Source organism: Microtus oregoni, unplaced genomic scaffold (assembly GCF_018167655.1).
Source record: "Microtus oregoni isolate MIOR12 unplaced genomic scaffold, Mior012 000006F_ref0000085, whole genome shotgun sequence".
Classification (NCBI taxonomy): Eukaryota; Metazoa; Chordata; class Mammalia; order Rodentia; family Cricetidae; genus Microtus; species Microtus oregoni.
This window is the reverse complement of record NW_024543065.1, coordinates 58,648,555-58,658,412: the sequence shown is the minus strand read 5'-3', so window position 1 is coordinate 58,658,412 and position 9,858 is coordinate 58,648,555. Positions and strand designations below refer to the sequence as shown.

The following is a 9,858-nucleotide window of genomic DNA, read 5'->3' as shown; positions in this document are numbered from 1 at the left end:
CAGCTCTGTCCCACTAGCAGCCCCAAAATAACCACACAGAGACCTATTATTAATTACAAATGTTCAACCAATAGCTTAGGCTTATTACTCGCTAACTCATATTTAAACTAACCCATACTTCTTATCTATGCTCTGCCACATGGCTCTGTACCTTTTCTCAGTACAACATGCTCATCTTGCTCCTCTCTGCATTTTTCAAAACTCTGTGTCTCCTCCCCTTCTTCTTTGAGTTTTCTTTTTGTTTCAAGTCCTGCTTAACCTCTACCTGTCCAGGTATTGGCCAGAACTTGGATTTCTAGGAACCATACATGAGAGTTGTAGTTGGCAGTGTCCTGGGGAAGCAGAGAAAGCTGGGCACCTCTGAGGAAAGCCCACAGGATACCAGTTGTGATGGAACATGCTTGTGAACCCAGCACTTAGGCCACAGAGCTAAGGGAGTCGGTCTGTCACATGAATGGCTGTTTAGGTTTGACCTTCCACAGGATGGACTGCTGAAAGTCCTTCTCTATTGGTTGTTTTATGTCAGTCTGACACCAGCTAGAGTCCTTTGGAAGAGGGACTCTCAGGTGAGAAAACACCTCCACCAATAGACCCGTAGGCAATCTATAATGTATTTTCTCAATTAATAGTTAGTGTGGGAGTGCCCAGCCCACTGTGTGTGGTGCTACCCCACAGCTGGTGGTCCTGGGTGGTATAATTAAGCCTACTGAGCAAGTTATGAGAAAAAGCCAGTAAGCAACATTCCTCCATGGTCTCTGCTTCAGCTCCTGCCTCAAGGTTCCTGCCTTGAGTTCCAGGCCTTACCTCCCTGAATGATGGACAGTTTCCTGGAAATGTGAAATGAAATAGCCCTCCCCAAGTTGCTTCTAGTCACAGTGTTTTAGCATATCAATAAAAATCCTAAGTAAGACACGCCAATTCAGAGAAGTATCAACCCCCCCAGCTCCCCACACACCATTCTACGGCAGTCTGATAGGTTAACAGCATCACGGCACAGAACATGAGGTGTGAACAGGAATAGAAGCAGGTTCTTGGATAAGGAGACTGCGTGCCCTGCCCTAAACACCATCCACACAGAAACCCAAGGATCCTGGGCAGCCAGAGGCTAGCAAGGTTCCTGGTCACATGGGAAGGATCCGTCTTTGGGAGACTAAGCAGAGGAATGAGTTGACTCAGGCAGGCAGTACTCCAGACACTTACTCTCACTGGATCTGGAGGGCGCTTCTGAAGCCTCAGAATCCTGGGGGACTCTGGTCATGTAGGCAGTGGAAGGAAGAGGTAGTTGGGAAAAGGAGAGGGACGAGGGATAGGACATGTGACATGTGGAATATCCCGGGAACACAGGTGTGATGGCCAGCGCTCCGGCTTCATTTCGAATGGACTGTGAAAACAGGGGCTGCTCTAGGATTCATCAAGGAACTTTGAAAACCATCTGATTCAAGAGACAGGGTCTTGTGATGGAGCCCAGGCTGGCTCCGAACTCTGGATCCTCCTGCCTACTCTCCCGAGGACTGGGATTTACAGGTGTGTGCCATAGTGTTTCATTTCTACTCCCCCCTCCAGGCATCTAGAGACCCCAACCCAGGGCAGCATCTCTGACCCCATCTAGTTATACCTCTGCATCTGTAATACCTGTCTCTGTGGCCCTGGGCTCTTGACTAGACCAGCACTGATGGGCACAGAAGGTTCACTCCCTGTCACCCTTGCTATGCGGGGGCTACTGCTTTGCCGGAAGAGCTCCTGGCTTCTCTGTCACATTACCATGGTCCATCAGGTTCCTAGACTATGAAAGAAATTGTGCCATGTCTCAGGTTTGCCCAATTACAGCAGCTAGGGTGCAGCCTAACACAATAGTGGCATCTAATTTTGTGTCTCTGAGGTAAGATTGGAAGCTGCTTTGGGAACTTGACTTGAATCACATTCACCCAATGCCGGGGAAAGATTCCCAGGGCCGTGGAATCAGAGGGCAATGTGGCTGACCACTCATGCCTCAGCATGAGGCTGAGGGTTTCCTTTGGAAATTCCATGAGCCTAAAAGCGAGGTTTTGCTGTAGGTGACACAGTACCATCAGAGAGGAAGGCATGAGGGGACAGGCAAAAAACAAGAGACTGTTCTGCTTCCCCGGGCTTGCTTGCCAATAAGCTTCCATTCTGCAGTAAGTCTAGATCACCATGGTTATTAATGGAACATCGTTAACACAGAGCAACGCTCAGCAGCGAGCCACAGCGCGGCCTTCCTTCCTTCTCCTGTGCTACGGTTGGAATCTGAAATGTCCCCTGGGCTTCTGTTCGGAATGCTCAGTCTCCGGCCAGCTGAGGACTGTTTTGAAGGCTATGGGGGCTTTAGAAGGTTGGGCCTGACTGGCATTAAAGTTACTAAGGGGAGCTCTTTGGAAGCTTTACATCTTAACCCTACCCCACTTCCCATCCCCTACTCTCCCACCCCCACCCCTGCACACACACACACACACACACACACACACCTGCTTCCTGTCCTGAGGGCAGTGAGAGACTGGGACATACCTCAGTGGTAGAGCCCCTGCCTAGAATCCCCCAGTGAGGGGCTGGGGTGTGGCTCAGTGGCAGAGCCCCTGCCTAGAATGCCCCAGTGAGGGGCTGGGGTGTGACTCAGTGGTCGAGCTTCTGCCTAGAATCCCCCAGTGAGGGGCTGGGGATGTGGCTCAGTGGTAGAGCCCCTGCCTAGAATCCCCAGTGAGGGGCTGGGGCTTGGCTCAGTGGCAGAGCCCCTGCCTAGATTACATTAGTGAAGAACTGAGGGTATGGCAAACATTCAAATGGCCTAGAACCCATCTCTAATACTAGAGGGGGGGGGGGGACAAAAGAGACGGCAACCTGTTTTTTGGCTTTTGGTGTTTGGGGACAGGGTTTCTCTGTGTAATAGCTCTAGATGTCCTGGAACTAGTTCTTGTAGAGCAGGCTGGCCTCGAACTCACAGAGATCCGCACTTCTCAGCCTTGCTAGTGCTGGGATTAAGGATGTGCACCACCATCACCTGGCTCACATGTGTGTTTTTTAGGACTTTTTAAAAAATGTTTGTAAGTGTTTTGTCTGCATATAGGTATACACAACATGTGTGTTCAGTGTCCATGGAGGTCAGAAGAGGGTGTCAGACCTCCTGGAACTGGAGTTACAGCCAGTGTGAGTCACCATATAAGCGCTGGGAACTGAACTCAGGTCCTCTGCAAGAGCAGCCGATGCTCTTATCCACTGATCCCTCCAGTCCTCTGAAGGACTTGCTAGGATCTTCTAACTTGAAGCTGACTCAGCAGGTCAGAAGAGAGGAAACAGAAAACAAGGGTGGGGGAGAAGAGGAGGAGGAAGGGATATAGAGAACCACTCTTCTGAGAGTGACCACAGGGACACATGACCTTGAGTGAGCCTTACTGTCTGTCCTCTGTAGCCCAGGCTGGCCTTGAGTCTATCCTCCTGCCTCAGGCCTGCAGAGTAGCTGAGGTTTCAGGCCTGTAGTACCACAGACAGCTCTCATCCCCTCGGAGGCTGTCTAACCGGCCAGAGGGAAGGAACCACCAGGGCCTCACCAATCACCCTGGACGGACGTCCTTTGCTGTTAGAATTCCCAGGCTCGCTTGCAGAAGGGAAAGGAAAGTTCATAAAATTTGATCTGACCCAGAGTTCCCAGTGCAGAGACTTGGACTTCCGCCCATAGCTGCCTGGCTCTCTGTCCACCACAATGAGACACAAGCTAGGAAAAGCCCATCTGTCTCAGCTTTGAGGCCAAAGGAAACTTGGGGTGGACAACGGGAGAGCACAAGGAAGTCAGTAGACTGAAGAATCAGGGAGAGCGGAGAGCCTCGTTCTGAGAATAAGATTCATCCACAGAAGATACCGGTCAGAAAACAGAGAGGACCCGATTGAGGGTGGGGGTGGTGGCGGCGAGGATGTGGTGAGGGGAGAGCCAGGAAGTAGGCTCAGAAAAATCTGTGGAAGTCAGAATAGATCAGATCTCCCGGGAGAGAGCAGAGCAGCAGGCCCCCCTGCTTTGGGTTTGAGAGGAAATACTGCTCAATTACCGACCTGCCTCCTTCTCTGGCCATGTGACCCATGTTGGTGTAACAGTTTCCCACCAACCAGGTTCCTTATACTTTTTAACTCCCCCGCCCTTTTCTGTAGGGCTGCAGCGATTGCTAAAACTCTCTTGGCCTCTGGCGCCAGAAACCCCATGAGGAGCCAGCCCTCTATCAGAAGCCAGGCAAGGCAAGCCAGCTTAGGGTGTGCGCTCAGGGGCCAGACGCTGGGGCTTGCATTTGAGGAGCAGGTGTGGGGTGAGGAAGAGGCTGGAGGACGTCTGTTGGAACAAAAAGTAATCACCAGTCTCAGACAATGGGGAGGGGGGCAGGCGGGGTGAGTAACCTCGGACCTGGGAATGAAGAAGGAATTGGGAAGGGCCTATGAGTTAGCAAGGGTTACCAACCAAGTGGGAACAGAGCCACCTGTGTCGAGGTGGCGTCCAGCAGGACACCAGCGGACACACCAGGCTCAGGGGCCACCTGTGCTCGCTGGGCTCCCATGAATGTGTGTCTAAAATTTGGGGGAACAGGTCACAGAGCAACGTGCTGTCTCAATCTTCCTCCTTGGCTACAGTAGCTCCCCCGTTTTTAGTAGGATCCACAGCACTGGACCAGAGGAGAACCAGGTGAAAGAGACCCTGGAGTGGTCCCAAGGAGGTAAGTTGCTGGGAGGCGGGACAGAGGGCTGGGCACCTGGAGCTGAGGGCAGCCAGTCCAGGCTTGGCAGAGCATACCTTCTGGAAGTTTCTTGTTCCCCCACCTTCCTGTCCTTCCCCAGTTTCTGTGCATGTCTTCTTCTTCCACCAGGTTTTGCCACCAGGCTTTGGCTCCCAGCCACAGCCAGCTGTGAGAAAGGGATCTGATCACCGCCACTTCCTATTATCTGTGAAGCTAAATAGGAAAAGGGCCCGGGGAAAGCAGAGGGGGAATTCCCGTGGCAAGTCAAGTTGGTCTCCCCCAGAGACACAGGATGGCAAACGTAATAACTGCAGCTTAATATCCCGCCCAAGGCTAAGTCAATAATTGCTCTGGGCAGTTCTGGCAGGTGGCTCAGGCAAGTGGTGGTGTGGAGCAGACCGCTTTGGCCTGGGAACCAGGGAGGATGTGAACAGACTGAACCAGAGGAAAAGAGGGTCTGCAGGCTGTGAGTGAAGGGGCGGCGAGTTCCTGATCCCTTTTCCATCTTCCAGAATGATCCCGGACTGGCACAGCTCCTTGATCCTCACGGCCTACATCCTCATCTTCCTCACTGGGCTCCCTGCCAACCTGCTGGCCCTGAGGGCCTTCGTGAGCCGGGTCCGCCAGCCCCAGCCTGCTCCCGTGCACATCCTCCTGCTGAATCTGACCCTGGCGGACTTACTCCTTTTGCTGCTACTGCCCTTCCGGATCGTAGAAGCAGCGTCTAACTTTCGCTGGTACCTGCCGAAGATCGTGTGCGCGCTCACGGGCTTCGGCTTCTACAGCAGCATCTACTGCAGCACGTGGCTGCTGGCGGGCATCAGCATGGAACGCTACCTGGGAGTGGCCTTCCCCGTGCAGTACAAGCTATCCCGCCGGCCCCTGTACGGAGTGATCGCCGCTCTGGTGGCCTGGATCATGTCCTTCGGCCACTGCACCATCGTCATCATCGTTCAGTACCTGAACTCAACCGAGCCTGTGGGCACTGAGAACCAAATAACGTGCTATGAGAACTTCACCCAAGAGCAACTGGATGTGGTGCTGCCTGTGAGGCTGGAGCTGTGCCTGGTCCTATTCTTCGTCCCCATGGCAGTCACCATCTTCTGCTACTGGCGCTTCGTGTGGATCATGCTCACGCAGCCCCATGTAGGGGCTCAGAGGAGACGCAGGGCGGTCGGCCTGGCTGTGGTGACGCTTCTTAATTTTCTGCTGTGCTTCGGACCTTACAATGTGTCCCACTTGGTGGGGTTCTACCTGCGGCAGAGCCCTCCGTGGCGAGTGGAGGCTGTGGTATTCAGCTCCCTCAATGCCAGCCTGGACCCGCTGCTCTTCTATTTTTCTTCCTCCGTGGTGCGCAGAGCTTTCGGGAAAAGTTTGCTAGTGTTCCGCAAACCCGGCTCCTCGGTGTTGGGCAGAGGAGCCAAAGAGACAGTGGAGGGGACCAGGATGGACAGGGGTGGGAGTCAAACAGAGGGGGTGCCGAGCTCCGATTTCATCACTGAGTAGAGAGTCCTCCGAACCTTCCCCAGTCTCTGATCACCCAGAAGTTGGGCTGGCTAGCAGAGCGCCTGGAACTTGGTGAAAGATAAAAAATAAAAAACAAAGACATTCCCCAACCACGGTCCACTACTCTCTCAGCTTGGCATAACTGCTTGTCTGGATTTTCCTGCTACAAGATACAAGAAGAAATGGCTACAGCCCTAAAATAAGTGGGGCCAGGTCCTCAGAAGCGGGGTGTCTAATAGGAGGGCATTTTGAAAAGTAATCTTCCTTCAAGCTTAGAAACACCACCCAGAGACAGTGGTCTGGCTGGTGATGCTGCAAAGAAGCCATTGAAAAACGATTGGGGGAAACCGGTGGGAAGAAAAGAAAAGCCCCGCCATGGGAGGGACTGGCGGGGAGGACAGGGGCTGCATCTCTGGTGAGCTTCACCTCTCTATATCCCTTCGAGCTGTCCCTTTGTAAGTGTGCTTTGTTGATTTTCGCGTTTTGGCCTTGTCGCCACTGTTACACTGGGGTCTGGGTTGCACGTCTGTCCCCAGTGTCCTCCCACCCAGGCTAGGGTGTGTCTTGGTACCCTCAGTCTGACGTAGACACTGACCTGCACGGGAGGACAGAAAACCCAGTCTGGTCTGGTCTGGCAGGTTGAAAATAAAGATGATGGCCGCCGCCTAACGCAAATGCTCACAGCTTTTGGCACTGGTCTCTATGACCCAGGGAAGGGGGGATGGCGGACCCAGTACCAGAGCAGAGGGAGAAGGGATGCAGCGCCCCCCCCCCAACACTTTCAAATGTTGGCATTCTGAGGGCAAAGGGAGGCAGGAGGCTGGTGGGATCCTGTTTAGCCCAATGGCTGGGGAAGTTGGACTTCCTCCTGGATGTGGGTGGGTCCGACCTGGGGCTGCTGATCCATCAGCAAATTTAGAATGCATTCTGTCCTCCCCAGAACCCCATCGTTCTCTTGTATCAAGCCCCACCCCCTGCCCTCGGACTCTAGATCTCAGCAGGCCCTTCCCTGCCCTGTGCCCTCTGTCCCTTCCTGATCCCTCCTGCCTAACTCCTTTCTCCACCAGGACCCCAGTGACCTTTGTCCCCAGTGCAATTAATACTCCACATGCCCAGAGCTGCTGAGGCTGAGACAGGAGGATTGTGAGTTTGAGGCTAGTCTGGACTACAGAGTTAGACCCTGTCTTTCAAAAAGCAAGAAACAAACTTTAAAACACTAGAAAAAAATTGTTTTGAGACAAGGTCTCCTACAGGTGGCTGGGGTTGGCTTTGTACACCTCATGTACTGAGAAGGACCTGAACTCCTTGTCCTCCTGTCCCCCCGCCTTCCCCCAGAGTGTAGAATACAGGCACGTACCACCTTGACTCTCCTAGAAATAAGATATTAAACCTAATAGCCAATGAAATTGGTTCAGTGGGTAAAAGCGCTTGCTGAACAAGCCCAAGGCCTGATTTTGATTCTTGGAACCCACAAAAAGTAGGATGTGGTAGCATGTAGCCGTAATCCCTGCAATGGAGGTGGAGATAGGAGCCGGCTAGCCTGGGCTACAAAGCATGGCAGAAACAGAGATCTACCTGACCTGAACAAGGTGAAAGGAGACTCCAAAGTTGTTCCCCGACCTCCACGTATATGCTCCGTGGCACAAGTGCGCACGCGCGCGCGCACACACACACACACACACACACACATATGCTGTGTAGCCTTGGCTAGTCATGAGCTCGCTATATAGACCAGGCTGGCCTTGAGTTTACAGAAATACACTTGAGGGCTGTGATTAAATCATGACTGGTTAAAAATGAAAATAATTTAAAAGCTAACTGTGGCAGGAGATGTGGGGGATGTGGCAGGAGAGAAAACTTGGGTAGAGTTCCGGCTTCCCATGACACTGTGATCCAGTGCAGCTTGCATCGAGCTCATTTGGGAGCTGTCAGATTGCCCAGCGGGTAGTGGCACTTGTTACCACAGCTGATGACCTGAGCTGGATCCCCAGAACCCACTCCTGCAGGTTGTTTCCTGACCTCTGCGTATGTACCTTGGAGTGTGTGTACGCAGTCAAGTGCACACGAAAGCATACAAAATAAACAAATCAGTATTAAATAATTCTAAAGCTCCTTTGATTGAGATAGCATTAAGAGAAAGAATTGAACTTTCTCTTAGCCCACTTAGGGTTGATTGGTAGCCTGCTTAGAACTGAGCCATACAACTGTAAACACACTAACTCAGGGATTCAAGTGCTGGAAAATCAGACAGAGTGTTTTCGACTTAAAACCATGCAACAAGGCTCAGGCCACAGTTTAGTGGGTAAATAGCACCATCTGCAAAAACACGGGATTTGCCTCCCGAGGACGCACATGAAAAGGCCAGCTGTGTGAGACACATCCGTAATCCCAGCTCTCCTGTGGTGAGATGCCCGGCAGAGATCTCCTGAAAGGAGCAGCTGCCTGGACCAGGCGGAAGGTGAGCACGGACTCCTGAAGGTTGTCATCTGACTGCCAGTGCACTTTGGCACACATCTGTCCTTCCTCTGCAGGCCTCAAAGACAAATGGAGGCGCAGTCCTGCCTGAGTTCTCTCTGGGGAGCCAACAAGTTTATTGGGCTTCTTTGCAGAGCATAGGTGAGGGGTCACCTACAGGGGTGTGGGTGCTGCTCTCCTCAACAGGCTGCCCCTGAGAAGCCTTTACCCAGTAGTCACGTGGATGGAGACTCCGTCCCCTCAGCGCCACAAAGCCTAGCCCCCCATAAGGCCTCACACAGTTAAGGCACAGTTGCAGGCAGCAGGTGACAGGGATAGGCTGGATGCTCAGGTGAGGGTCAAGGGACACCCTCCCAACCCCCCATGAAGGTCAAGAAGGCCAGCTGGCCTGATCCTTTTGCAAGGGCATGCAGCTGACTCCTTAAGGTGGGGATTGCTTGCCTCAGGTTTGTCTCTCACGGCACCCGTATCTCCACACACAGTGTCAATGCGTAAAATCTAATGGACAGGATAAAAGTAAATAACAGCAAAAGCTCATGATGATCATGACTGGCATCAACTGCTAGGCACTATGACAGAGAAAGAGCTGGAGACGGTTAGGTAACGTCCCAAGATCAGTAGATCAAGATTTCAAAACCTAGGTCCCACTCTCCAATGCCTACCCTTTTCACAGAAGGAAATAGAGCACTCTAGCTATTTGGCCACGTGGCTGGGACACGATAAGACCTGTTTTATAGAAGATGACATTCAGTGTGGCCCCACAAGGGAAGAGCAAAGAGCATGACAAGAAGTCATGTTTCCAGCAGCTGAGGATGTTCAAACACATTAGCTGCTCCAGCAAGACAGTCACTCCCAGTTTCCGTGAATGTTGGAGGAAGAGACAGCAAACACGCACGCGCACACACACACACACACACGCACACACACACACAAGGACATTGAGTAAGCAACTTCTGATAAGTGCTGGGCCGACTAACGGCCGGATCTACAACCCTGCCGTACCTGGGTCTTCAGCAGCCACATTCACATCTTGCTAACTGTGAGCTGCTTTTCTGTTGCTATGACAAAACACCAGACAAAAGCAACTTAAGAGCGGCTGGAGAGGAGATGGCTCAGTGGTTATGAGCACTGACTGCTCTTCCAGAGGACC

General features: G+C 52.4%; 1 protein-coding gene across 1 annotated transcript; it reads left to right on the top strand.

Moving 5' to 3' along the window:
* The first annotated feature begins 5,178 nt into the window (after positions 1-5,178).
* Positions 5,179-6,961, top strand: Ffar2 (free fatty acid receptor 2). The gene has a single exon (XM_041654370.1). The coding sequence runs from the start codon at positions 5,241-5,243 to the stop codon at positions 6,231-6,233; it is 993 nt and encodes a 330-aa protein (XP_041510304.1). The 5' UTR covers positions 5,179-5,240; the 3' UTR covers positions 6,234-6,961.
* The last annotated feature ends 2,897 nt before the right edge of the window (positions 6,962-9,858 follow it).